The sequence below is a fragment of the Halichoerus grypus genome, chromosome 2 (genome assembly GCF_964656455.1).
Source record: "Halichoerus grypus chromosome 2, mHalGry1.hap1.1, whole genome shotgun sequence".
In the NCBI taxonomy this organism is placed as follows: Eukaryota; Metazoa; Chordata; class Mammalia; order Carnivora; family Phocidae; genus Halichoerus; species Halichoerus grypus.
In genome coordinates this window covers 39,522,616-39,550,508 of record NC_135713.1, presented here as the reverse complement: position 1 = coordinate 39,550,508, position 27,893 = coordinate 39,522,616, and the positions used below count along the sequence as shown (strand labels likewise).

At 42.8% G+C, this 27,893-nt stretch overlaps 1 protein-coding gene and 1 long non-coding RNA gene across 4 annotated transcripts in view; one reads left to right on the top strand and one right to left on the bottom strand.

Moving 5' to 3' along the window:
• SNX18 (sorting nexin 18) overlaps nucleotides 1-27,893 on the bottom strand; it is a 99,760-nt gene that overhangs the window by 46,351 nt on the left and 25,516 nt on the right. Inside the window, exons 2-3 of one of the 3 annotated variants that reach the window (XM_036120644.2) lie at nucleotides 25,981-26,123; nucleotides 14,818-18,187 (exon numbers count right to left, since the gene is read on the bottom strand). The exons of 1 other annotated variant lie outside the window; for it this stretch is intronic. In XM_036120644.2, coding sequence (XP_035976537.1) covers nucleotides 18,119-18,187; nucleotides 25,981-26,123 — 212 coding nt within the window. In that variant the 3' untranslated portion in view covers nucleotides 14,818-18,118. Of the gene's footprint in view, nucleotides 1-14,817; nucleotides 18,188-22,675; nucleotides 26,124-27,893 lie in introns of those variants that run through there. One more of the 3 variants, XM_078066709.1, reaches the window with a different exon arrangement.
• On the top strand, nucleotides 641-4,248 carry LOC144380950 (uncharacterized). Its single transcript, XR_013445306.1, has 3 exons — nucleotides 641-997; nucleotides 1,549-2,055; nucleotides 2,586-4,248. It is a non-coding gene; the product is annotated as an uncharacterized LOC144380950 (long non-coding RNA).

Genomic DNA, 27,893 nt, shown 5'->3' with positions numbered 1-27,893 from the left:
CAAGAGTAAGCATCTAACAAAAAATGAGGGAGAGAGTGCAGTCCCCCTGAGAAGCCAATTAGCCCATCTCTTTCTTAATCCATAAATTCCGACTTTTTTTTTTAAGTGCCATCAAAACAAACCTTTCAAGACCTTCTGCTAAATGTGGCAACCCTTCAAAAGCATATGTAAAACACAGATGTAAATCTAGGCCTTATGAGGGGAAATGACAGAGGCATAGTATCTGTTAAGGCTGGACTTCAAAAAGCTGTTCTGTAAATGCTTTTTATTTTATTGACCGGCTTTATAATCTCCATCAGGCAAATGCCTCCCTTGGAACTACGTCTGTGTGTGTGTGCACGCGCATGTGCTCGCATACACGTGTTCCGGCCAGTGTTACCTGAGCCAGCCCGTATGTACTCATTAAATGATTAAATGTCTACATGAGGAAAACAAATGCATTACTGACAGATGACTATTGGGTCCATCTGGCAAATGCAAAAAACATCTTGTTCCTAAGGAAAATATATTTCTTTTATTCAACTCCTCTATTTAGAAACTACTATTTGTTTTTCAAGAAAAAAAAAATCCCTGAAAGGGAGGAAAATGCACCCTGCAATATTCCTAAGGCCAGCCACACCTTCCCCAGGACCTTGCCTTGCAAGTCCTCCTAGGAACATACTAGGATTCTTCCCCATCTTTGATTAGTTTTCCTTTCCAATCGACAGAGGAAGTATAGGAGACCACATGCAGACAACAGGAAAGTATCTGGAACCAGGTCACCTCCTGTCTTCATCACTGTCTCTCTCCCTGGAGCACTGGGGCTTCTCACTGCCGCTGTACGGCTGAGTCATTTCGGGTTCTCCAGGGATCAAGCCAAAAATGGCGGCTCAAACGGCAGCTTCAGCTCCTCGGTCGACATAGCCTCTAGCGAACTGATCATGGCTTCCTATCCCCAAGTACACAGCTGGAAAATTGGAAGGATTCGGCAAGGACTGGCCAGCTGCTACATCTGGAGGTAGGGAGCAGTTCCTGGGGCCTCTGCTGTAAGTTCTGGGGGGCAGGGAAGAAATGATTGGCATCTCCAGCCCAGAAGCCAGTGAATACACACTCAGATCCTATCTCCTGTCTCTGGTTATACAAAGGGAGAATGTCTTTGTTTGGAGAAGGGCTTAATTCTCCTTTCTTCTCTGGCGGTAACTCCCCCGCCATTTGGAAAGCAGAGATGTTTGTAATGTATCACATTACAACTGACATGTTTGTTTCAACAGTAAATTAAGTCATCAGACTTGATTAATGGGCTTAGGGTGAAGACTTGCGAGTCCTGGAGCTCACCTGACATCTAGAAATAGCGCATTGATTTGCCCAGAATTTTCCACAGCTACAGACCGATCCCCTTCCTGAAGAGCTATGATTCTAGTTGGGAGGGAGGTGCGGCCCAGCCAGCCTGGGAGAAAATGGCATTTTTGTGTAATGATGAGCAACCTAACTTGCAAATCTGTGGCGTTCTTCTTGCTTTGTGTCAGCCTTGGATCTGACCTGTTTACTTTTTCACACTGTGGGCTCTAGACGTTTGTGAGTTCCAACAACCACACACAGCGTTGTAGCCACTTGCTCAGGTCCTGCACATACAACTCAGAACCGGTTGGAAGGAAACAACGGTAACTCCTACCCTGACCTTTCCAGAGCTTCAGCCACCTTTTCTCAGTCTTTCACAAGGCTTCAGGACAGCCAAGCCCTCAGCTCTTACTGGATCCCACTCCATCCCTACATTTACATCCCTACATGGTCTCTTACGTCCCTTCCTCCTGAGTTACTTTGTTCGGCTTGATGCCCCGAAAGAACAGCAGAGGCTTCAGTACTGATCCGCGCTCTACCAGAAACCAGCTGTGTGACTGTGGACAAGTTGCTTAATCTCTCTGGGCTCCAATGTTGTCCTCAATAAAAATGAGTCCTACCAAAAGCAAAAGTCCTAGTCCTAGGACTCTGCTCCGTTCCCATGAGTTGGCTTCAATGTGCACTTTCCAGAACGTTCGCATCACCTCTGATGCTTTCTCCTGCCAATTGCTGGAGCAGGTGAGCAGAGGGGCAGGTGTGTGTGGGGGGGGTGGGGGTGTGATATTTTGGTATGCATTCATGAAACATCTGTCTTCCTCATCCTCATCCTAATCCTGTGACACGGGAAATGCTTTCTGTGAGGATAAATGACTTGCCAAGGTGTCATGGGTAGGAATTGATGGAGTTAGAGGGCTGAGGTTCAAACTAAGCTCAGAATCCAGTCCTCATGTAGAACCACACAGCTACTTGCTCCACACCAAATAAAGCTGCCATGGCTCTGTTGGGAGAAAGGAGAATGATCCGTGCCTTGTTCAGCCATAGTTTCAAGTTCACATGCCACTCTAATGAAGTGGATGGGGATTGAAGGAGCCACAACTTTCTTTGGATTTTTGGGCTGAAATAAGAACTAAGGACTCTTGTTGCACTTTAGTTGTCCAGTCTGTTGTGCTCAGAGCAGCTAAAGATCCCCTGGAAATGGCAAATACACTGCCACGCGCCTTAGAATTAAAACAGGCTTTATTTTATTTTATTTTATTTTTTTCCTGTAGGCCCTTTTTGAGAAGATTCCTGGTCTGTAGAAGAAAGAAACCACGAGACTGGAAGGGCTTGCAGCCTCATCACTTCCCGAGTTGGCCACTCGGCCTGTTGCTCTGACTTGGCCCCACGAGGGAGAGGGAGGAGGCCCGTGGTTCCTTTCCAGATTTACCCCATGTCTTCCCTCTGTGTCCAGGAAGTCACAAATGGGGCCAAGAAATGGATAGTTGAACTTGAGAAGGAAAACACTGGAGGCCTCATCCAACCCAGAAGTCATAAAGGAACAGCAGGAAAGGTCTATAATGCACGGGGTAGGTTTCCGTAGGCGTCTGCCAGGCTGACATTTCTGAATCATTTCTTAACATTTGGCAAAGAGGCTTTGATGTTTAAAACTCCTTTTTTGGCCGGGGACCTGGAAGTATCCCATCTGTACACAACAATGGGTTTTAACGTTTTGTACTATAACCACGTTCACTTTAAAATATTTGATGCTTTACGGGAACGTTCTCTTAGGTTGAAGTTTTTTACCTGTTGCTCAGCTCACCTGACCAAGCAGGTTTCCAGAAGTGACAGGACTTTCTTAGAATCCTTAATATTTGGAATCCTTTAATATAATGCTTGTAGGTGATCAGACTTCCTATTTTCTGACACTCTCTGGGTGGTGGTAACAAGTTTATTGATATTTTTTGAATGCCAACTCTATGCTAACCTTGCTGGCCCTATGGGGAAAAGAAAGGGAGGCTATGAGTCACCCACTTAATTGCATAGAATATAATTCCATGCTGATTATTGGGCTAAATTCCTTAGATCTATTTAAGATTGATTTATATCAGTGATGATTAAACATTGAATGGTTACTTTGTACAACTATGAAATGACAATGAGATCTATATGGATATGGGTAACTGTGTTCATTTCCTGGAACTATTGTGACAAAGGACAAAGTACAAAGCCACTTTGTACTTTGTACTTTGTGGTGGCTTAAAACAGACATTTATTTTTACACAGTTATGGAGGATAGAAGTCCAAAATCGAAGTGTCAGAGAGAAAATGAAACACTTACTCAAAAAGAAATATGCACCCCTATGTTTATGGCAGTATTATTTACAATAGCCAAAATACGGAAGCAATCCAAGTGTCCCTCGGTAGATGAATAGATAAAGAAGATGTGGTATATATATGTATAATGGAATATTACTCAGCCATAAAAAAGGAATGAGATCTTGCCAGTTGTGACAACATGGATGGATGTAAAGGGTATTATGCTAAGGGAAATAAGTCAGAGAAAGGCAAATAGCATATGACTAAACTTATCTGTGGAATCTAAAAAGCAAAAATAAAAGCAAAAGAAAGCAGAAACAGACCCATAAATACAGAGAAGAAACTGATGGTTGCCAGAGGGAAGGAGGATAAGGGCATGGGCAAAGTGGGGGAAGGAGAGTGGGAGGCACAGGCTTCCAGTTATGGAATGAATAAGTCACGGGGATGAAAGGCCCACCATAGGGAATATAATCAATGACATTGTAATAGCATTGTCTGGTGACAGACGGGAGCTACACTTGTGGTGAGCACAGTAGAACATATAGAATTGTCAAATCATTGTGTTGAACACCTGAAACTAATGCAACATGGTGTGTCAACTATACTCCAATTAAAATAAATACAAAATCAAGGTGTCAGCATGGTTATGTTCTTTCTGAAGATTCTAGGGATGTCCCTGGCTCTTCCCAGCTTCTGGTGGTTGCTGGTAATCCTTGATATTCCTTGGCTTACAGAAATATCACTCCAATCTTTGCCTCCCTCTTCATTGGGCCTTCTCCCTATGTGTCCATGTGCCTGTGTCCAAACTTCTCCCTTTTTATAAGGATACCAGTCATTAGATTAGGGCCTACCCTATGACCTTATCTTAACTCGATTATATCTACAAAAACCCTATTTTCAAATAAGGTCACATTGACAGGTAGTGAGGATTAGGACTTAAACATACCTTTTGGCGGGGGGGGTACACAATTCAAGCCAGTATACTGTCTATGTTATATAAAAAAAAGAAAAGTTTGTCAGAATGCTAAAACACAGCTGCAAGTTCTCTGACACTCCTCCCATAGAATGGAGCCTTTGTCCCCTCCCCTGGAATCTCTGTGGGCTTGTGACTTCTTTGACCAGTACAGTATGGCAGAAATGACGTTATGTAACTTCCAAGGCTAGATTACAAAAGGCCACGCAACTTCTACCTTGTTCATTCTTAGAACCTCAAGGCACCATATAAGAAGTCTGACTACTCTGAGGCCACCATACTGTAAGGAAGCACAAGCCATGTGGAAAAGCCACATAAGTCAACAATCCCAGCTGGGCTCAGAATTCCAATTTCAGGTGCTGCTAGCTCTGCAAATGAAGAAAGAAGTTTCCAGATGTTTCCAGACCCCAGATATTCCAATTATCCCCCGCCATTTGAGTTTTCCCAGCTGAGGTCCCAGACTTCATGGAGCAGAGACAGGCCACCCCTGATGTCTCCTGTCCAAACTCCTCACCCAGAGAATTCATGAGCCATAGCAAGGTGGTTGTTATTTTATATCTCTGAGTTTTAGGTTGTCTTGTGTGGCAGTAGATCATGAATAAACATCATGAATAGTACAGTCACATTTTTTCGAAAGTCTGAATGTATGTGCATGCACAGGAAAAACCTAGGAGGTGTGACCCCAAACTCTTAACAGAGATTATTTGGGGGGGGGTTACACTTTTCTTTATATTTTTCTATATTTTTGAAATTCTTTAAATTGAATTCATATTACTTAATCAGGAAAAAAGAAAATGATTTTCATTTAGAAAAAAAGGTACCACTGAAATATGGTGATTGTATTTTCAGGCACAAGTAACGAAAGACTCTTGGTGAAGGTCGAGGTGTCTCTGTACGGTAACCATAATCAACATACCAATTACTTTGCAATCAGAGCTTGTTTTAGTGATGTGACTACAAATCCCAGGGCTGAGTCTAGTCTCTTCAGGGCTGGGTCATAGGGAAGTAGCAGTAACTGAAAAGAAGGTTCAGGCACTTCTCCAGCACTGTCCTTCTTCAGGTGGCCAGGCCCAGAGCTCAGACAACCACCGCATCCTTTGGGAATCGGGGAGGGCAACCGTTGTGCAGCAATGTGGGGAGGGAAGCAGGAGGAAGGGACAAGAGAAGTGGGAGTGAACGCTGAGGGCCTAGAGGATGGAGACAGGGTGCTGGGCCTTCCCTCCCCTGGCAAGGGAAGGGGGCAGTTTACCCATCTCCCCTGGCTTGGCATAGGGGTGCCCTTACACAACCACAGAACGGGGCCTGCGTGCTGCCGATGTCATGTCTGCCCCTGCTAACAATCTTTCTAACGTAAAGTGTGTCACTGGAGTACATCCTTTTCCTTCAGAGACGTAGTATTCAAAGGTTAACAACACGTCCTGCCAAGAGCACAAACACAAATCTTGGCATGACAAATGAGGCCTTGGCCCTCTGGAATGGCCACACTTTAGAAACCAAGGGAAAGCAGGGAGAAGCAAAAGGCCACAGTTGAAAAGAACAGCCCTTGTGACTTCCACAAAAAAATGTCTGGATGGAGCCAAGGATGAGTTAAGTATTATATGCATGGTTTCTAAGGAAACTTGAAAAGCAAATAGTGCGTCAGGGAGGAAGGCACTCATTACACAGATAAGTTCCCAATCCCAGGGACCACCTTTCCCTTCCAGCTTTGACAGAACATACCATGCCAAGGATCCCTGGCACAAAGGCACCCAGTGGCCTCCACACAGGTGGAGGGAGTCTCAAGAGACCAGGCAAGAAGTAGGTGCTAAGGTGCTTTGAGCTCTGCTGGACCAACGTGAGATACCTTCTGTGTATCCTCCAAGGTGCCATCACTCTAGTAACAGCCAATAGCCTTTTCTGCTAGATTTGTGATCCTCTGTGTACCCGCTTGCCCATCAGCAGGCACTCAGGTAGAGTTAACTACTTACGTGGCTCTGGTTTCTAGAGAGGAAGACACGCAGTGGAAAGAAAGGCAAAAACTTCGAGCTCCTTCCTTTTGTTCTTCCCATCACATTGCCCTGACAAAATGAAACATCTTCAGTTCCCAGGCAAGGCAGTTTGGGTCTGGGGAAAGCCCCAAACCCAGCTACTTTACAATTTGAATGATACTCTCTGCCTGTTCTGAGACCCCTCTGGCTGCTCTTCAGTGTTTGTACATCTCGGACAGCTTCACACTCCACCCTCACTAACCTTTCCTGGGCCAGAAAAATCTCCCTCTAACTCCTTCCCAGTGACCTTTGTTCTCACTCACGATCCTGAGAACCACAGCATACCCCAGCCCACCCCATTTTAGTGTGTAAATGGGTGTATTCACCCTCTTCAATATTCTCATGAAGTTTCATAGCTTATTTTATATGTATTGAATATTTATTCCTATGTGTTCATTTCTTGCTACTAGTGTGATTGATTGTTAGGTTTTTTTCTCTCTGTTTTATGATGGATTATTATTTCAATATAAGGCAGCTTGGTTGAATTTCTTTGATAATAGATTTTTTTTCTCCACTAAAATTATTACTTTCCAGAACGCAGTTGGAGAATGCCACCATAGAGTGTCAGGAAGTGGTTATTATATGGGGTGACAGTATAATTCTTTATGAAAATATGAATTCATAGTAGTGAAATCTGCTTTATTCTGCATTTTGATATATTACACTGTAAGTTTCTCTCAGCTAGAAATAGCTCCTGTTTTCTTATTATAGGACACACCATCCATTTTCATAGTGTAAACACAACATTCAGCTCCAGCGATGGAGTTGCAAATGCCTGTCCTAAGATTGAACTTGTTTCAATATGCCTTTGCCCATTGAAATTTTGCATCTACAAAAAGTAGAATCCTAATGCACTCATGCTTTTTTTTTTTTTTTTTTTGAAGAGAGAGAAAGTAAGTGTGTGCATGTGCAAGCTGTGGGGAAGGGCAGAGGGACAGAATCCTAAGCAGGCCCCACGGCCAGTGCAGAGCCCAAAGCAGGGCTCAATCTCACGACCCTGAGATCATGACCTGAGCCAAAATCAAAAGTCAAATGCTTAACCAACTGAGCCACCCAGGCGCTCCTGCACTCATACTTCTAAGTAAAAGATGAGAAGGTCTCTATGTGGCTCATCACTCGCTAAAATAAAATAAGTCATACTTAATTGTGGCTATTTTAGAATATACAGAATTTCTAGATCTGAGATACTATTGTTATTTACCCATATCAATCCTATTTCCAAAACCTATGAGGAGACCAGAAGAATAGGCACAGTATATCACCATTTGTGTAAAAAGGAGTGACACATCCTTACATATGTTTATATATGTATAGACTATCTCTACAATGATAGATAAAAATCTGGCATTAATGGTCGCCTCTGGGGGAGACTGGAGGATCCAGGCAAGCAGGAGTCTTACTTTCCACAGTGAACTCTCTTGTACTCTTTGAATTTTCTATCACACAAGGGTATTATACTTATTAATAAGCTTCTATGTCAAGAAGATATTGAGAAACTAATATTTTATGCTAGCAACGGCATGGTGAGAATGAGATGGGAATATTTAAAACCTGCAAATCGGATATAAGTTGGTATAATTGCAACTGACATGTCAGAAGCCTTAAAAAGTTCCTTTATCTGCATTTCTGATTCTTCTTGCAGGATGGATTCCCCAAAGCAGAATTACTGTGGTAGGCAGAATAATGGTTTCCTCAAATGGTCCCACATGTCCTAATTCCTAGAACCTGTGAATATGTTATGTTACGTGGCAGGAGGGAATCAGGTTGCAGAGGGAATTGAGGTTGCTAATCAGATGATTTGAGAGGAGAGATTATCCAGGATTATCCAGGTAGTCCCAATGTAATCACTAGGATCCTTATTAAGTAAAAGAGGGGGACAGAAGAATCAGTGTTCGCATAATGCAGTATAAGAAGGAGTCAACCGGCCATTGCTGGCTTTCAAGATAGAAGGGGCTGAGTCAAGGAATGTGGGCAGCTTCAGGAAGCTGGAAAAGGCAAGGAAATGAATCTTTTCCTAGAGGCTCCAGCCCTGGCCACACCTTGATCTTAGCCCAGTGAGCTCATTTTGGACTTTTGGACTCTAAAACTGCAAGATAAGTTTATGCTGTTTCTGGTTTCTACCACCATGTCTGTACTAATCTGTTAAGAAAGCAGTGTAAAACTAATATGTTCTGTCAAAGAAACACTCATTTATAAGAGTAAAAAATCTGGAGAGAATCTAAATGTCCACTAACCAAGGAATAGAAAGTAAATGATGCTACATTTATATGAAGGAATATTACCCTACTGGGAAACATTTGATTTTGAGATTTTTAAAATGTTCATGAGAAAATATTAAGTTGAAAAAAAAGCAATTTGTGGGGCACCTGGGTGGCTCAGTCATTAAGCGTCTGCCTTCGGCTCAGGTCATGATCTCAGGGTCCTGGGATCGAGCCCCGCATCGGGCTCCCTGCTCAGCGGGAAGCCTGCTTCTCCCTCTCCTGCTCCCCCTGCTTGTGTTCCCCCTCTCGCTGTGTCTCTCTCTGTCAAATAAATAAATAAAATCTTAAAAAAAAAAAAGAAAAAAAGCAATTTGTAAACTTGTATCAGATTCCAATTATAGAAATCATATACTCATATATACATCACATCAGTCAGGATTCAGCCACAGAAAAGAGAAATTACTCAAGCTACTTCAAATAGAAAGAGACATATATACATTAAAAAAAAATCAGATCTATACAAAATCACCAAGGAACTGTAGAGGAGGGACTCAAGAGGCCTCTTGAGAGGTCGGCCACCCTGCCAAGGTCCCAGTACCCAGATCACAGGATGGAGCCTAGCTGGAAGCTGTGTCCCCCAAGGCAGAGGAGAGATGGTCCCTTTTCTTCCCTCCTTTCCCCATAACCACTAGTCTACTCATATGGTATAAAGAATGTCTAAATCTAACACCACATTTTCCTGCCTCCATATTTATAAACAAGAAACAAACACCAAAGAATCTTTGCTGTGAAGAATGTAGGCCGGAGTTCGAAGACCCAGATTTAAATCCCGCTCCGTATTTTACTACATGACGCTCCCTCTTGGCACCTGAGGACCTTTGTTGGTAAAGGGAGTAATGTCAATGCCTTCCCCACAGGGCTGCCTGAGGGTCAGCAAGGTCAGGGGGCCACACACTTAGTCAAGTAAAACTGCTCCAAAAATGTAGCGATTGTTTTTCTAATATTTTCCTATACTTATCAGGTATTATTTATCATGTATTGATTTTATCAGCAGAGAAACAAAAACCTCATTTTAGAAATATCCAAGCTGGATGTTAACCTTCCAAAAATAATCACGGTCTGAAGAAAAATATATAACTTTAAAAACTTGTTGCCTTGCATCAGGTTCTGTCCGTTGTATATCTGCTTCCTGTTGATAAGGGGAAGAATAAAGACACAAGTTCTATTTAAAAGTCAAAAGTCAGTAGACTGAGTATTTTCATTCTCAAGGCCATTAATTCTGCACAGCAAATGTCATTCTCCATCTTTTGCATAAAAAGCACCCTGTTTTGGCATTTGACAATGAATGAATACATTTGGGGGGACAAAGGGAAGATGTGATAATAAAAAGGAATAAAGGAGACAATTGGTTTTCAGTGAAGGCTGACTATTGATTACACAGCCATCTAAATATGGACATTTATAACTGATTTAAATGTAAACTCAGATGTAAACTCATATTAAATGTAAACTCGGGTGACCCCTTTGGTAGTGGCTACTCAATTTCCAGCCTGGTCCCCAGATTCGGGCGCCACTATCTCTCCTTATGGAACAGGGACCCTGAGGGAACATGCCTGACAGTTTACATTTTCACATGCATGCTTTGTCCCTCGATGCCACGGCCTCCCTTTGGGTTAGTCAGCTCCAGCTTCTCTTGCCAAAAGGAGACTCCCAAGTCCAGTGCTCTGGTCATTGCCCTGTGCTGCAGAGGACATCTTCCACGGGCCACGTGGGCGATTCACTTTATAACAACAGCTACCCTTTTTAATTACTTGTAAAACCTCCCTGCTCGGATGAGTCAGGTTTTACTCCTTGCAAATCGTCAGAAGGTTTGGGAGTTGGAAAGACAGTCACCAGAGCATGGACAGTAGGTAAACTAGGAACGTCACTGAATTTCAGCGTGGCATATTTCATGGCTTGTTCCTTTTCTACATCAAACAACCTCATGGTCTCCAGAGACAAAAAAGCATCCAAGTACATGAACTTTAAAGGACTTAAGTATAAACCCCAATAGGAAGTGATTTTACTTTTATTTCCAAATTCCATTACACACAAGTAAAGGAAGTAAAGCTATTAATTTGGTCGGCATTACAGATAAGGACCAAGCAGGAAATGACTTTGTATGTGACATCATCGAGGGCCTGTGTCAGAGCGGGGACGGGCGGGGCATGTCCTTTGTCCCGTACAGATCTTTCCCAGCCTTCTCTGAACGAAAGAATGGTACAGGCAGGACCAAATTTAATTATGTTCCCTCAACATGGATTGTACTGCTCTGTGTGACCATGATGCAGACATTAATAATGAAAGAAACAAAGGAGAAAAGAGGGAAGGGGGGCGGCTAGGGGGGAGGAAGTTAAAGCTCTAATTATTTAGTAAGATAAACCTTAGCTGGAGAAGCCAGTACACGTTTCTAGGAATTTTATATCCTAGTTAAGTAATTGTGTCCTTGTGTCATTTTTAATAGGAGCCTTTCTACTTTAGAGAATACTTAGGAGGGTGCTCGATGGAAATCACATTCATCTCATACATGCAACCTTTAATTGTCAGGCATGAGGATGCGGAAGAAAGACAAATTAGGCTCAAAGCCCAGTTTGCGTGACTCTGAGCAAGTTACTTAGTTTCTTCACCTGCAACATAGTGTCAGTTATGCCCACCGCCCGGGGTGGTTGTGAGGATTAAATGAGCTGATGCTTGGAAATGCCCAGCACAGTTGACACCCAATAAATGTTTGCGATAACTTCCTCCCCCTGACTGCTTAGTAGATAACTGATTGGTTTTTGGTTTTTGTTTTTTTAGATTTTTCTTTAAATTGTGGTAAAACATAAATGACATAAAATTTGCCATCTCATTCCTTTTTAAGTGTACACTTTAGTCCCACTGTTGTGCAACCAAACTCCAGAACTCTTTTCATCTTGCAAAACTGAAATGTTCCACCCATCAAACGGTTCCTGTCTCCTCCTCTCCCCAGCCCCTGGCCGCCACCGTTCTATTTTCTCTTTGTGATTTTGACCACTCTAGGTCCCTCATATGAGCGGAATTTGCCTTTTTGTGACCGGCTTATTTCAGATAATCAGTTTTTTAGATCACTTCCTGAGACTTGACAAATTTTTACACTCAGACACATTTTGGCAATTTTATGTTATATTGCAATATTGCATGGTTCCCAACTATTTAGGTAAAAGTGTGAAGTTGTCAAAAATAAAGGTGATCCATTATGGGTTAGATCATGTGAGTTGCATGGATGGATTTTACACAAGTATAGTCAATTCTCAAATCACCTGCCATCACTTGTGACTTATCCCTTTTACTGCTTGTAAATTCCTAGAGGTCAGGTGGTCGCTGGCCTGCATTAAGAGTATGATAGGGGCGCCTGGGTGGCTCAGATGGTTAAGCGTCTGCCTTCGGCTCAGGTCATGATCCCAGGGTCCTGGGATCGAGCCCCACGTCTGGCTCCTGGCTCGGCGGGGAGCCTGCCTCTCCCTCTCCCTCTGCCTCTCCCCTGCTCATGCTCTCGCTCTCTCTCTGTATCTCTGTCTCAAATGAATAAATAAAATCTTTAAAAAAATAAAAAAATAAAAAATTAAAAAAAAAAAAGAGTATGATAGATACTAATGGACTAATTAATAAATTAATAAATCTATGAACTGCTAGCAAGAAAGTATTTATCATAGGGCATTTCCCTTACTATTGGTTCTGTGCCACATCTTTACTCATCAACTGATGGTACTTAGAGAATGCAAAAAAGATCAACTTTTGGATCATGGACACTTTTGTGTCCCATCAGCTTCTTAACATCAACACGTGGCAGATTTGTTTAGTTTTCAAATTCTGTAGTACTAATTGATTTGTAACAGCAGCATTGGCAAAGATTTTAAACATTAAAATATTCAGAAGTGGTCAGGGTAAGAAGAAATAGGGGCTTGAATACAAGTGATAGTAGAGGGGTGCCTGGGTGGCTCAGTCATTAAGCGTCTGCCTTCGGCTCAGGTCATGATCCCAGGGTCCTGGGATCGAGCCCCGCATCAGGCTCCCTGCTCAGCGGGAAGCCTGCTTCTCCCTCTCCCCTCCCCCTGCTTGTGTTCCCTCTCTCACTCTGTCTCTGTCAAATAAATAAACAAAATCTTTAAAAAAAAAAAAAAGTGATAGTAGAAATTGAAACCTTTAAGAGGGCAGTTAAATTTTTGCATTCTTCCCCTCCCCACAACTCTGCAAGTTTATTTCTCGTTAATTTATTCCACAGAGATGATCATACAAATGTTCAAAGATATAGGACTGTGGCAAACTGAATAATGGTCCCCTAGAAATGTCTACATCTTAATCCCCAGAACCTGAGAAGCTGTGGGTCATGTTCATGACAGGGAGTAATAAAGATTGCAGACAGGGGCGCCTGGGTGGCTCAGTCGTTAAGCGTCTGCCTTCGGCTCAGGTCATGATCCCAGGGTCCTGGGATCAAGCCCCGCATCGGGCTCCCTGCTCCGCGGGAAGCCTGCTTCTCCCTCTCACACTCCCCTTGCTTGTGTTCCCTCTCTCGCTGCCTTTCTCTCTGTCAAATAAATAAATAAAATCTTAAAAAAAAAAAAAAAAGATTGCAGACAGAATTAAGGCTTCTAATCAGCTGACCTTAATATAAGATGCTGCTGGATTATACCAGGTGGGCCCAATGTAACCCTGAGGGTCATTTAAATGTGGATGAGGAAGGCAGAAGAGTCAGTGGAGGAGTGATTCCATGTTAGTGTGAAAAGACTCAACCAACATTTGCCGGGTGTTAAGGTGGAAGGGAGCCAGAAGCCAAGGGATGTAGCTGCCTTTTGAAGCTAAAAGAGGCAAGAAAAAGGATCCGCCCCAAGAGCCTCCAGAGCCTGTCAACACCTTGATTTTAGCTCAATGAAATCTGTTTTGGATTTCTGACCTCCAGAACAGGAAGGTTATAAATTTGTGTTGTTTTAAGCCACCAGGTTCACCATAATTTGTTACAGCAACGATAGGAAACTGACACAATGACCGCAGATGTTCAGAGCAGCATCATTTGTGACAAAATCTGTAAGCAACCTAAAGTCCATCAATAAAAGCCTGATAAAACATTGTGTCATCACCACGGATGTAGAAGATTTTAGACTTTCACCAAAGAGAGAGCTTTTGGAGGTAACCTCTCTCTCTACTTTTGGCAAGAGCTTGCCAGTCGATTTAAAATAAAAGAGAGGGAAAATATAGCAAAGATAGTCCAGTTCATAAATTGTCCTGCTTGTAAATGCATCGCAAATATAACAACACGGAGACGGTAGTACCTTTGGGTCACCCAGTCTTCTTTCTTTCTTAAAATAAATCTATAAATATGCCAAGCAATGTGCTAACCAGGAGGAGGTACAGAGAAAAGAAGCTGGCTCAGTAGAGAAGGAGAAGCAGGCACGAGAATTCCATGAAATGCAGCAGAGGCCAAGGCAGAGGAAAGCATGGGCGCGCCGGGAGCACGGGGAGGGGTACCTCACTAAGTCAGGGTAGGAGGGCGGGACAGGGAGAGCGGCCAGGAGGAGGAAAAGCCTGAACCCAGCCCCAAAGGAGGAGTGGGATTCAGCCAGACAAAGACGACTTGGAAGGCCTTACTGGCGGAGGAAGCAGCTTGCAAAAGGCTGGCATGGTGTCCAGTGTGGTGTGTGGGTGGGGTGGCACAGGAGAAAACCAGTCAACTCAAAAATGCTACACAAAGATGCCTACAGAATTAGCTGTTTTACGTTCTCGGAACCTGTTTCCACACCTTCATTATAGAATCATGAAACCTTCCCTGCAGGAGAGGATGAAGGGATCTGCCCAGAGTCTCAGGGCCAGAAAAGGAAGACCTGGCTCGTGGGAGTCGCTGCCCCATGCTCATTCCTCCAGGCCCAGGCCGCTCCCCAGAGGAGCCCCTCTGCCCCAGGTGGGCTGGAATCACTTCCGATTCTTTAAAACCTCGATGCACTGAAGAATGGAAAACATTTCGTGGCATATTTTAATCATTTATATTTAACAGATCACTGCTCTTTATACAAAATACAATGAAATAAAATTGTGCTTTTCAAATGGATTACAGACTAAAATTATATTAATTCATCGTTCATTGCAGGCCATGTGTTCTGGTAATGGAACAGACATTTGACTTTATATAATGAACGTTTTCTTCTTTCAATCCCTTCACTGATTCTCTCTGACTCTCCATAAAACCTCACCGAGACAACAGAGAACCTTTGAGAGAAAACCTTTGAGCGCCTTAGAGAACGAGCAGCCTCAACAGCCTGCCGGTGCTAGGCCCTGTTTATACTGCCTTTAAGAAAGAAAGCAAAGTTGTGCATCAGAATCATCGGGTGGGGTGGGCGGGGGAGGCTTTTAAAACATCCTGAAGCCTGTGTCCCACTCTCTAGATTCTGATTCAGTTGGTTTAGAGTGTGGTCCAGGCATCTTCATAGTTTTGAAAGTTCCTCAGCTGATGCTAATGTAAAGCCAGGGCTGAAAAATACCATACCTGCAAGTAGGAGAGCCTGGCAGAGGAATCCTCTAAAGTTTTATTAACTCATTTGCAGATATTTGTTAAAAGACGAACAATGGTTTAAAAAAAAAAATAGATCAACAAATGGGAGCAAAAGGAAGTTTCAATAAAAAGTCTCACTGAGGACAGACTGCGGGGCACAGCACAGGCAGCCTGGCCAGAGGCAGAACACAGGGCACAATGAAGGCCCAACCACCAAGAGCAATAGACCAGATAGATGTTTGCACATTAAGAGGGAAGGAATCCAAAGGAATTGTGAACGGTCTGCTAAAGTTCGCCCATTCAGTTTGCAAATGTCATGTGGCAGCATCCTGAGCTGGCAGTTATGAGGTCCCCAGGGTGGATGGAGAGACACCTGCTGGGCCCTCAACCCCTATGTTGGAGATCTCAGCACTGGTCAGAGAGAGCCACCATGGCAACCAGGCAGACAGAACCACACTAAGAGAAAGAAAAGATTCTCAGGCCGTAACAGGACGGCCAATCTACTGCTGAAATACGGGTATGTGTCCCCAGAACCCTGGAAGTCAATTTTCTGTGTCAGACCTCTCTAGTCAGGCTTCTATATCTGGGGGCAGTGATGAGGTGGCCCCTAAGAACTTAAGAGTATTCTCTGAGAGCTGAGTTATAAAATCAATATTTAATAGATCAGAAGAGTCACTCTAAGGAGAACAAATAGCTCTTGAATCAGAGCAAGATAGATCATTTAACTATGAAGTAATAAGTTATCCATCAAAGGGACAATCCTCAGCCATGGAAGCATAGAAAACAAAGGAAGACACTGTTCTTGGGCTTGCTAAGCTCCACACTGGGGACACAGTGCCCTGGTCAAGGAACTCAACCTGACTATCCTAAGCTTCCACCTTAGTGTGGGCCCGCATCACACCTGGATTATCAGGAAGTCTCCTAGCTCGTCTCCCTGTTTCTGCCTTTGCTACCCCCATTGATCAACCAAAGTGACCCTGTCACAACATGAGGTAAATCATGCTTTTTTTTCTGCCCAAACCCTCCAGGGCTCCCCAACTCAGAGAAAAAGCCAAAGTCCTCACAACAGCCTATATATGGCCTTCTATGACTGGATCCCCCCACCTCTGGGAGGCATCTCTTCCTGCTCAGGCCTCCACCACCGCCACGTCTACCCTCTACCCCCCACACCTCATTCCCACTCCCATCCCATCCTACCTCCCTGATGGGCTTCTAACATGCCAGGTAAGCTCTCCTGCCTCAGGGCCTTTGCACTTGCTATTAGTGTTCTAGAATGTTCTTCCCTTGGGTAGTCACATGGCTCAACATTTGAGTCCTTCAGGTCTTTACTTCAGGTTGGAGGCCCATCCTGGCCACTTTACTTAAAATAACAAGTTCTTCCACCCCTCACTATACTCATACCCCCCTTCCCCACTTTACTTTTCCCCATATCCCTTATCACCACCTATATAGTATATATTTCACTAATTTGAATATTATATCTCTTCCCATTGGAATATAAATTCATGAGGGCAGGGATGTGGGCTGGTTTTGTTCACTGCTGTGTTCCTAGTGCCTAGACCAATGCCTGGAAATTAGGAATTCAGTAAATACTTGTCGACAAATCAATCAGCCCAAGTGTCTAGGGGTCTCTGCTGTGCAGTGGCTTCCCCCAGCTTTCTGAATGACTCAAATGTGAGTGATGGCGGGTAACTACCTTTTCCATAGCAACCTTTCGATGATGATTTGGTCTCCCACGAGGTAAAGCAGGAGAAAATATGCTGGTCAGAAGACATGTAGCCTGGTCCCATTCAAAGTTCCTGTAATGAAGGAGTCAGAACCAGCATGGCGATTTATTACTTGTTCATGTCACTTGGGGCTTCAGACGGCAAACAGCTCTGATGGCGGTGAGTTCCCGGTCCCGGTCTTGACCGCGAGAGGCCCCGGCCACCCGCTCGGAGGCCAGCCTTCCTCGTGACTCCCGGAGCTCGGCTTGCGCTTCTCCTTCAAACTCGGCCCGTTGTGTGTCGGGAGAGCAGACAGCAGTCACCCGGGCATCTGACAGTCCACAGAAGCCGTTCCCAAATGGCTGGGTGGGGCGTGAGGTGCTGTCCCGGGTCGCCATCACCGGGGCACAGATCTGAATCCGGCAGGCCCGCCGCGGAACAAAGCCGGCACTGTGGCTCGGCCCGGCCGCTGTCTCCGCCTGCGGCCGCCTCCTCCGTCCCCTGCAAGCACAACAGAGGTCTGTCTGTGGAAAACCGCCCGCCTGAGCATCCCCACCGCTTGTGCTGCTAGTGCGGACGCAGAGGGCTAGCATCCTGGCATTTCGTTCCTTTCAGAAGATGAAGTTCCGTGTTATTCAAAAACCTGGTGAGTCACGAAGATCTTCTGTTCTCCAAACCACAGCTCTCCTGTCTTCACCGCCAGTGCCTAGCATCCCCCAAGGGGGAGTAAGTCAGGGACAGGGCTTGTCCTCAAGGAGACTACCACACCACCTCCTCATCGGCTCCAGCACCTCGCCCTGCATTCTCACATAGGTGGTGGGGTGGTTGATAACACGCTGTGGAGTCAGGTGACCTCGGTTCAAATCCCAGCGTGGCCTCTCTCTGGCTGAGTGACCACTGAGGAGTGTTTTCTTGTTTGTAATATGGTTTTGCAGAAGAGTTCTGTAGATCAAATCATGTAGGTGATGGCAGGTCATAGTATCCAATCTAGAGCATGATGAACGCTCCATGTCTAAGCGGTAGGAATAAGAAGTAGATGTCAGCCCAGGATCTGCGGGTACTTAGCTGCTAAATGCCATCACCAAAGTGTAGGCAAAGGTTGAGACACCGGGACTGGAGCATGTGGAAGGCTTCACAGGACAGGGAGGAAGAAGAGCGGTTACCACAGAGAACAACAGACTATGGTTTGGTCATCTCTCTTTACAGCCCACTTTAAATGTTCTTCTGAACAGCACACGTCCTAATGCTACGGTATTTCAACAAGGAGTAACATAATGAGGACTGACTCGGTCATTATTGTGAGTCCATTGTCCGTACAAGATTGTTCCTTCTATGCTTGTACAGGGGGCTTCCAGGTCTCAGAGGGGTTGGTACACAGCTAGAGTCCACCCTCCTTCTTACAACATTTTTTTTCCCCTGGTAGTTTAAATTTTAAAATTTATCTTTAGTTATCTTTAATTTTATTTTTATTTTTTAAATGGAAAATACATTCAAATTCAAAAGATACAAAAGTATACAATAAAGATCTTCCTCCCACCCCTGTCCCCCAGCCACCCAGTTCCCAGACCCCAAAGCAAACAATGTTACCTTGTTACCAACTGTCATGGTCTACTGACAGAAATAACCTACCAATATATGAGGAAATATATTTATTTTTATTTTCTCTTTTACTTAAAGTATAGCATATAAAATAGTTCTGCCCTTTTTTTTTCCCTTGGGAAAATTCCATAATGCTATATAAAGAGCTTTCTTTTTTTTTTAAACGACTGACACCTATAGTTTTTAATCCTTCAGATAACTGTGCAATTTATCATGAAATCACCTGTCAGCATGAGTACCTAAAAAGTCAAATTTTCTTTCCGTGGATTCCAGAATAGGAGCCATTAAAAAGCAACATTTTTCAAGAAAGCCCTTTCTCTGGGATTACAGGTTTCACCTTCCCTGTAAGTACTTTGGTTCAGATAAAGAACACAGGCTCAGAGAGTTGATGGTATTCCCCAGTTGCAGCCTTGTACCAAATATGTAGCTGGCACCTGCTAGTCCAATTGGCTCACAAGGGAGTTCATAAATGGGCAAGGTGATGAAAAAAATGATCAAAACTAGATGTGAAATACCAACAGATACACTGAAACATCGTCAGTTCTAAGCTGAACCTAATTTGCTAAATCCTTACCTGTTCTCCGATTTTTTTTCAAGGTTTTTCTCCTCAAGGGAACCATTATGAATCAAAACCGAAAACTGCATTTTCTAAAACTACTAGGTTGAACAAAAGAAGAACCAAGTTGTCTAACCAAACTTGATATACACCAATATTTGATTTGTTTCAGGGCATAGTTACTTCAAAAGCCACTCAGAGGCATTAAGTTCAACTTCTCAGAGTGAATGCCTTAAACGTCATTTAGTAATATCTGCAATTGGCATGACATCAGGGCCAAGATACTAAACACTGAGCATAGTGCCCCTCTTAGTCTTAGGCTTCAAGTACCTATTTTTAAGGTGTGAAAGCAGCACACATCAATACAATCATCATTAATCTGGTGAACAGAAACAGAATTCTGAGCTGTCTGCTGTAGATATTTCTGGTAAGAGCTGCAGTGCCACCTTCTAAATATACTGGTAGTTAGCTCTTTTAGACCAAGTGGGGAGCCTTATTGGAAAGGGGTTCTCTCTGAAGAGCTGAGCTCCTCCCAAGCCCAACAGGAGGAATTTGATGAGTCTGGGAAGTGATGAACGAGGCTTCCAGATGGAATATGCGAGGATGCTGTGCAGGGTTCTGGGAGCAGGAACCTGGAGAGGGGTCTGGACCTGGGACAGGGCTGGACTGGGGGAGAGCTAGACAAAGCAGGTAGGTGAAAGAGCCATGCCAAAAGGAGGATCTCCTGCCTGACCAGGCCCCAAGTGTGGATTCTTTAATTTTCCACAGCACAGCTGATACGAAGTTCTTACGGCTTAAATCCTTCATCTTTTTTTTTTTGTAAAGATTTTATTTATTTATTTGACAGAGAGAGAGCACAAGTAGGCAGAGTGGTAGACAGAGGGAGAAGGAGAAGCAGGCTCCCTGCTGAGCAGGGAGCCCGATACGGGGCTCGATCCCAGGACCCTGGGATCATGACCTGAGCGGAAGGCAGACGCTTAACGACTGAGCCACCCAGGCGCCCCTTAAATCCTTCATCTTACCCCTTCCCTTCTCACATAATCAAGAGGATCTTTATTGTTCTTAGTCCTGCCATGCTTTGGGCTCAGGGCTTTTGATTTGTTATTCAGTTCTCACAATATTTCTGTGAAGGGGATACTATATCCCGATGCAGACAGAAAACTGTCTCAGAGAGATTAAGTGACTAGCTCAACGTCACACAGTGTTTGGGAATGTGGCTATCATTTATTATTAAGTGCCTACTTCTGGAATTTTTTTTTTATCACTTCCTATGTTATTTATAAAGGGAGTACTGCAAAATGATTGAGGACTTAACTTTCTGGTTAATCCAATACTCTCAATAATTCAATAAAATCTAAGTAGGCCTGTCCTACCATTGAGGAAATGGAGGCTCAAAGGCAGGTTGGTGAGTTGTCCGAGGTCACTCAGTAGAGAAGTGAGGCTGTGACCCCTAGTTCCAGCACACTGCCTTTCTCACTGTAATGCTGGGTCAGCTTCCCCACTGTGCTTGCAGACAAGTCCAACAACTCAGCAGTTATTAGCTGGAGCCATTTCCTGGAGCGACTGAAAATTTAAACCACTACTAAAATAAGGTCTGATGCATCTGGCCCCTTTCAAGTTAGAAAGCATGTCCAGATAGGCCGATGGGACTCACAGCAACAGAATATCACATGTTTCTAAGTCGCTCTGAAGGTGGCTTCACAGGGACAACTGGCCCTGTCCTAGGCAGACTTCTGGTACAAGTTCACCCAAGGAAGTGAAACCGTTCTTCAAACCAGACAGGCCACTATAGCAGTATTGCAGCTCCATCTCTGCCACAGGAATGATGGGATTGGGACATCCTGGGAACAGAGCCAAGTGGGAGGAACCAGTGATCCCTAGAAAGGCTTTAGCTGTGACCCAATCCCAGATTAACCTCGCCCTAGCCCAGAGGCCTGGCATGGAGGCAGATGCTCAGATGCCCAGCTCGTTTCTCCAGGTTCCTGGCCTAGAGCCCTAGCAGAGCATCCTCTGTACTCTGCCCAGAAGTCCGCTTCACTTCCCAGAGCTTACTACGTGAGGAGTTCTGTTGCTTCCTCCTGTGACCAAGTGGAACTTGCCATGACTAACTGTGACCCTGACCAACTGGAATTCAATATTCAACTTGACATTAGTTCCTGTGGTTCTGCCAGGGCCATTCTGACGGCAACTGAAACCCGTTTACATTTGCATGGAGGTGGCAGTTGGAGAGAAGGGGAAACCACTGGGTTTTGGTTCTTCTCCCCTCTCCCTTCATATCGCTATGGAAATGTCACACCTTGCCTGCTTCCCCCATTGAGACAGATCAGAGCAGCACATAAATCGCTGGGGACACAGTGACAGGACCAGAGACTCTCTTCTCCAACAGAAATGAATGCAGAGAGGGGACTTTCAGAGCTTCCCTTTGCACCACCTTCATGCCCAGTGCACAAAGCAGAACAGAATACCTATCGATCTAGCAGTGGGGACCTGGGAAATGGGCTGGGGTTTCTGAGAAGCAGGGAAATGGCATCCAATGTAATCTGGTTTAAATTAGCACAGATTTGAGCCAAATCCCCATTGACTCTGAGCTCTGTCACTCAGTTTGTGTAATCTTGGGCAAAAGATACTAGATATCTCTGATCCTTTTAATTCATCTATGAACAGGAGATAGAATCTCTAGGTTTATTGTGAGAACTACCGCATGAAGCCCATTTTAAGAGGTTCCAACCATTTCCTTTCTTCCCCTCACATACCCTTTAAGAGAACCTCTCCATCTCATACCCACCCCACCCCCAACCCACAGCTGATTTGTCCAGCTTGGGTCAGGTGTCCCCCCACTGGCCTAAGGAACCCTGTGAACCAAAAGATGTCTGGGCCATTTAGACATACTGGAAGATGCTGAGAAAGCCAAGCCACAGGATGTAAAAAAAGGAAAAAAGAATAAAACAGATTCATAAAGAAAAGAAGCTGACAGAGATTACAAAGCCCCACATAGAAGGCAAGCTTAGTTCCAGATGGGACTTTGGCCTCATGTGGGATTCACCAGGTCCCTGTACCCATCCGTGATCCTTTATATCTTGAATGAGGATGGTTTGAGCTGTCCAATTTCTGGCAACCAACAGTGACAGACCGCAAGAGAGGTGGTGTGAAGTACTGTACTCAAGTACCTATTATGTGTCAGGTGCTAGACTCACAGTAGCTATTATTTCAAAACATCTCACTCACAGTTTACTGCTATATGCCTAATAGTTATGGAAGATACTAACATAAGCAGATACTCAGTGGGACTACCTGAAAGGCTTAGTCAAACTAGCTCATTTCATGAACAATGTCTATGGCAACTGCAGAAGGAAGCGTAGGACAGTGAACACACTCTTCTATTTTTTTATATAAGTCTTTCACATTAAATAAACGCCTCCTTGACTACTGGAGAAAAAAAATAATTATCATATTCCACTGAAGCTGAGAAATAAAGCAACCTTTGTTTATTCTTTTAAAAGATAAACATGACTGATCTGCACTAATCATAACATTTGAATGAAATAAAACAATGTTCAACATTTTAGTCTATAAATAATTAATACCCTATTTTACTAATTCTGTTAGCCAAAGATAAGACTGCAAATGAGAAAATTGGATAATGCTTATTGATTTAAAGGTATCAGACATGGTATTTGATTCTGAGGAAATGAAGACATAAATGGAAAAAAAAAAAACGCCTATAGCAACAAACTTGGCAAAGAATGACATTTAAAGGTCGATACATAAATTTCACATACTTGATTTGACAGACTGAAACATTTTTCAAGTCCTTAATTATGAAAACAGCAGCAAAACGTAAGACAATTAAAACCTGGCATTTAAGACTCTGCTGTGTTGTTACGAATACATGTAGGACAACTATATCAGTGAAGCCCAGGAAACTACTCTATTCCCAATTACTACTCTATGCAAACCAACATGCACGGACTCTGCTGCACTTTCAAATGTGTTCCCTTGTTCTGGGTTTAAATCGTGCCTATAGATACAACAGCCTGAGCGTCATGGGGTTGTAATGCATGGCTGCAGACCCAGTCTCACTGCATGACAATTATTACAGCACATCAAGTCCGTTTGTAATGAAAATAGCAAAACCAGGCTCAAGTGGACGCCCTCATGTTATAAATACATCACATATCAAAATTACAAATTACAGAAATAAAGACAAATAATGGCATGAAGGGCATGATAGTTTATTTTAAAAAAACTGTACCACACTGATCATAATGACCAGCATACACATTATGATGGCTTTTCTCTTGGGTATTAACATTGCAGTATTTTTGTATACTGAAATGTTTTAATAGGACCAAGAACGTTAGAGAAATAAAGATCCTAGATGAAAATGAACACTAGTAATTCTGGTGTCCTACCCCCACAGAATTCATTTAAACCCCTTATGAATCAGTGGCATTATAATGTTATGTAGTTATGAAGAACAAAAGTTCTCTTCTAAGTAGGCAGCATGAACTTATACCTCCTGTACTTTAATCTTTAGTTTTTATAATTTAAGCTATGTCCACCCTGGCTAAAGCACAATCGTAAAGACACCTCAGATAATTTCCATGCTACCACTGCACAACTTTAGTGATTTTACTTAAGAGAAAAAAAAAAAAAAAATCAAACCACCATCAAAATAAAGAGGCAAATAAGAATGATTTTCAAATCATTTGAAAAGCATAGTGCTTATCTGTCCGATACAGACTCAAACTTAAATTAAATGCTATAATTATAATCTCCAAACTTCTGCAATAAAGTTAACACACACACATATATATATATATATATATATATATATATATATATATATATATATATGGGTCTTGTTTATAGAACTGTATTTTGCAATCAACAAGAGGAAGTTACTTTTGAGAGAACAATGTATTTGGTTACAATCCCATGTATCTGGAGTAGAGACAAAGCCACATGATGTTAAATCTGGCTCTAGGTTACCTAAGGTATAAAATTTTGATCAAAATTACGATAGTCTGATAAAAATTCAACCCATATGAGATGATTTTTTAGAGTAAATGTGCTATTGAGTAATTATTTCAATAACCGTTTCTTTTTTGACTGTCTGCAAATTGACCCTTTCTTTTTTAATCAATGTGACTCACCAATATTTCAAATTGACCTCTTTACTTCCGTGTTACCATTTCAATATCCAGGGACTTCTCAGGCAGCATAAGTCTGACTTCATAAAAACAGTAGATACTTTAACCTTTCAGTGACAATTTTTAAATCTGTAAACTCAAGAATCACATTATTTATAGCTCAGCAACTGTAAAAACATTGAGATTTTGGCATCTGAAGCCAGAATCTCTTTGTGCTTTTTAAATTAAGCTGCTTTTGAATCTTTTTGGTATTTATCAGCCATTCATATTTCCCTTATAATAATAAAAGAATATATTTAAAATAACTTTTAAAGTTAAATGTCCTGGGGGCTTATCAATATTTTAAAAAAAAAAAACAATTTTTTTTTTTCCTTCAGCATTTGGAATAGTAGAAATTATTTCTGGTCCCTCTTTAGATCAACCAACACTACTTTCAATCACGTATAACACTGAATTTTACAGACATCCCTGAAAAGTTTTTGATTAAGTAAACGAGTGAATCACAGTGGAGTCTCAATCAGTTAACAGTGTAGATCCATTAAAAAAGAAAAAACTGAATATTAAAATCTTCAAGCTAAAAAAAAAAAAAGAAAGCAAGCCCTCCTAAGAATTAAAACCAAGTGTGTGTCATCACTGATTCTGTGCTTGTGTCCCCAACCGATTAGACTCCTCCTTCTCTGTGTTACAAGACATGCTCATTTCAACCTCCACGCCAAGTCTCCAGGACACTTGATTGAAGAGGCTATGTTACTACGGCATCTAAGGGAATAGAGTGGCACCATTTTCTTCCCTAACAGACTTCATGTTCAAAGATGAGCATCAGGCCTCCCTCCGCTGTGCTCACCAGCGCGTATCAGGGGACAAAACTTGCCGTGAAAACCGATGACAGCTGATCCGCCCAGCCTGCCCCCAGCGCCAGTATGAGGTTACCAACAGGTTTGTCATTATATGCACTAGCCTTTCACTCTTTCGATCAGAAAAGTTGTGGTTACTTAAAAAAAAAGGGAGGGAGGTGGAGAAATGAAAAACCAAGAGTTTAAAGGCACAAAGTCGCATAGCTGCTCTAGTTGGAGTTTGTAAACAGAGAACAGGTTGAATTTAGGTAATCCCAATCTATGAGAGTAAAAAGGCATCCACAGCAGGCTTTTATCCAGCCAGCTTCTTTGAGACCCTTCATGGGTTTTGAGGTCTACAAAGTATGCACTAAAATACCCATACTTCAAAAAGCAATAAGGCAAATAGTATAATCATTATTCCAAAAGTTACAATGGTAGTGTAGGCATACATAGTATAATTTAGTTACAATGTGTGGTACTGTTTCTATTATATAACCATATTAACTGTTTCTTTCCTACATAATTATATATTCAGCCGAGCTTCAGTTGAACACAAAACCATCCTTGTACCACCACTGATAGTTGGCAATAGCTCTTTGATAGCAGTTTTTATTCTGCTGTAGAAATATCCTTGAACTGAAAAAAGTCCACAACCCAATGACCAGTCATTAAACACTATCATATTTGTGAAGAGCTTCTTCCAACTTCTGTGTCACTTTTTGGAAAAATATTATTTGCTGTTGTAAGAAATGCTGCATCTGTGATTTAAAGTCTCTTACTCGAATTTGATGGAAGTGGTGAATTTCAGCCAAAGTGGCAAAAGAAATAGTGTTACAGCGATCTTGAATGCCATCAGCCTTTTGCAGCTCCATCTTCCCTTCTTCCACGTGTCGCCTACTCTCCTTTACTTTGGTAAGAGCTCCTGTAGTTAAAAAAAAATTAATTAAATACATATACACATGTATCCCACTGGCAAAGCTACATAGTAAACAGACTCTTGAGCATTATAAATACTTGCCTAAGCTATTTAAAGCCCTTTGGAACTTAAAGGGAACTTAAATGACTGTTATTAGAAAACAAAGGAATCTGATAGGGTTTCTGAAAACCCCTCCACTGCTGCGATTTCACTTCTCAAAACCAGCACTTGCCAAGTGACCAACTATCTACAGTATGTTTCATCTCCTCCAAGTAGAGAGACTATATGGAATAGATCATAAACTGCAAGGAGCTGTCTCTAAAAATACAAACCAAGAAACTGCGATTTTTACTTAAGAGAAAGCGTATGACACCATGACACACACCTATAATAAGAAAGTTATCTATAAACACATTACCCCAAAGAAGGTGCATATCTACTTCCACAGAAAGTCTCCCCGAAGAATTCTTGTTGAAGATTCTAGAACTAGATCCTGAAACATGTTAGTGCCAACTTTGTGTTTCAAAAAATCATGCTATGTCACGGAGGGGCCTTGGAAATGATGGCAGTCTACAATGGGAGGCCACCCTCAATGGGGTTGGCCAATGAAGAAGGGGTGATTCCATGTGCCACCAGGAGACTCACACCTGGAGCACTGAGGCCCTGTGAAGTAAGAATTTCTTGAGGGGCTGTAAGGATCAAGGAGTTTTGAGTCTGCTCTAGTGATGACCTGGGAATGAAGCCAGAGGGGCCATAGCCTCTTGTCAAGAAATGTCACCAGAGGGTGTGTGCAAGGGGGAAGGAAAGGGATGGTCACTCTGGCAGGTGCCACATGAGGGCAGACCTTCCCCCAAAAGCATCATCACATGAAGACAGAGAGCTAAGGATGTTTAAGGGTAGGAAACAAAGGATCTTCATGGGTTCTTAGAAATGAATGATGATAAAGCTCAAATCACTTAAACATGGCCAGCTCAAGAATTCAGATTTCCTGACTCCATCTAGCACTTACTCTACTAACCCAAGACGAAAGGTGAGAGAGAAATGTCCAGGACACCTGGCTGGGCAGTCTTCAACATGGTGATACTAAAGGGGAGAAAAGAAGGAACCCGTTTAGGAGGAGGTGGGAAAGCTGAGGAATTCTGGTTCAGAAATGTTCAGTTTTAGCTAATGGTGAAATACACAAGGGGAAAAGCCCTATTTCTAAATTTCTTCAAATCTCCTAAATAATACAGAGTTAAACCTAGCATTGCATAAAACCCTTAGGGGGTAAACAGCATGCCTTTTTTTGGGGGGGGGGGCGTTTTTTGGCATAGCTCAAAGACCTGAGAAATTAAAAGTGTTATATATACCTTTAGTGATTATGTATGTACATTTGCATTTCTTTATTCTAAATGAGGTCTTTAAGTGAGAAGCAGTAGAGACTTCCACTTGACCCCACAGCAGAGATGCGGGGTCTCCTCGGTAGACAGAAATCATTTGCATTAACATGGTTTCAAGTAGAACCCTGACCAATCCCACCAGGAAGCCATCCCTCTGAAAGTGGGCACTTGTCACCCATCTGCCATTGCCGGCAGGACTAGTGAAGCCATAACATCTGCCTGCTTGTCATTTCTACTAAAGAGAAAGAACCCTCCCCCCAAAAAGAGAAAGAAATAAATTTTTATAGCGAATTTATCTTTCGTATATTTGTACCAGTCTCACAATTTATATACAAAAATTAAAGTCGAAAAGACCAGGAAAGCATATGAGACAGAAATAAAGGAAAAAATTTTCAAA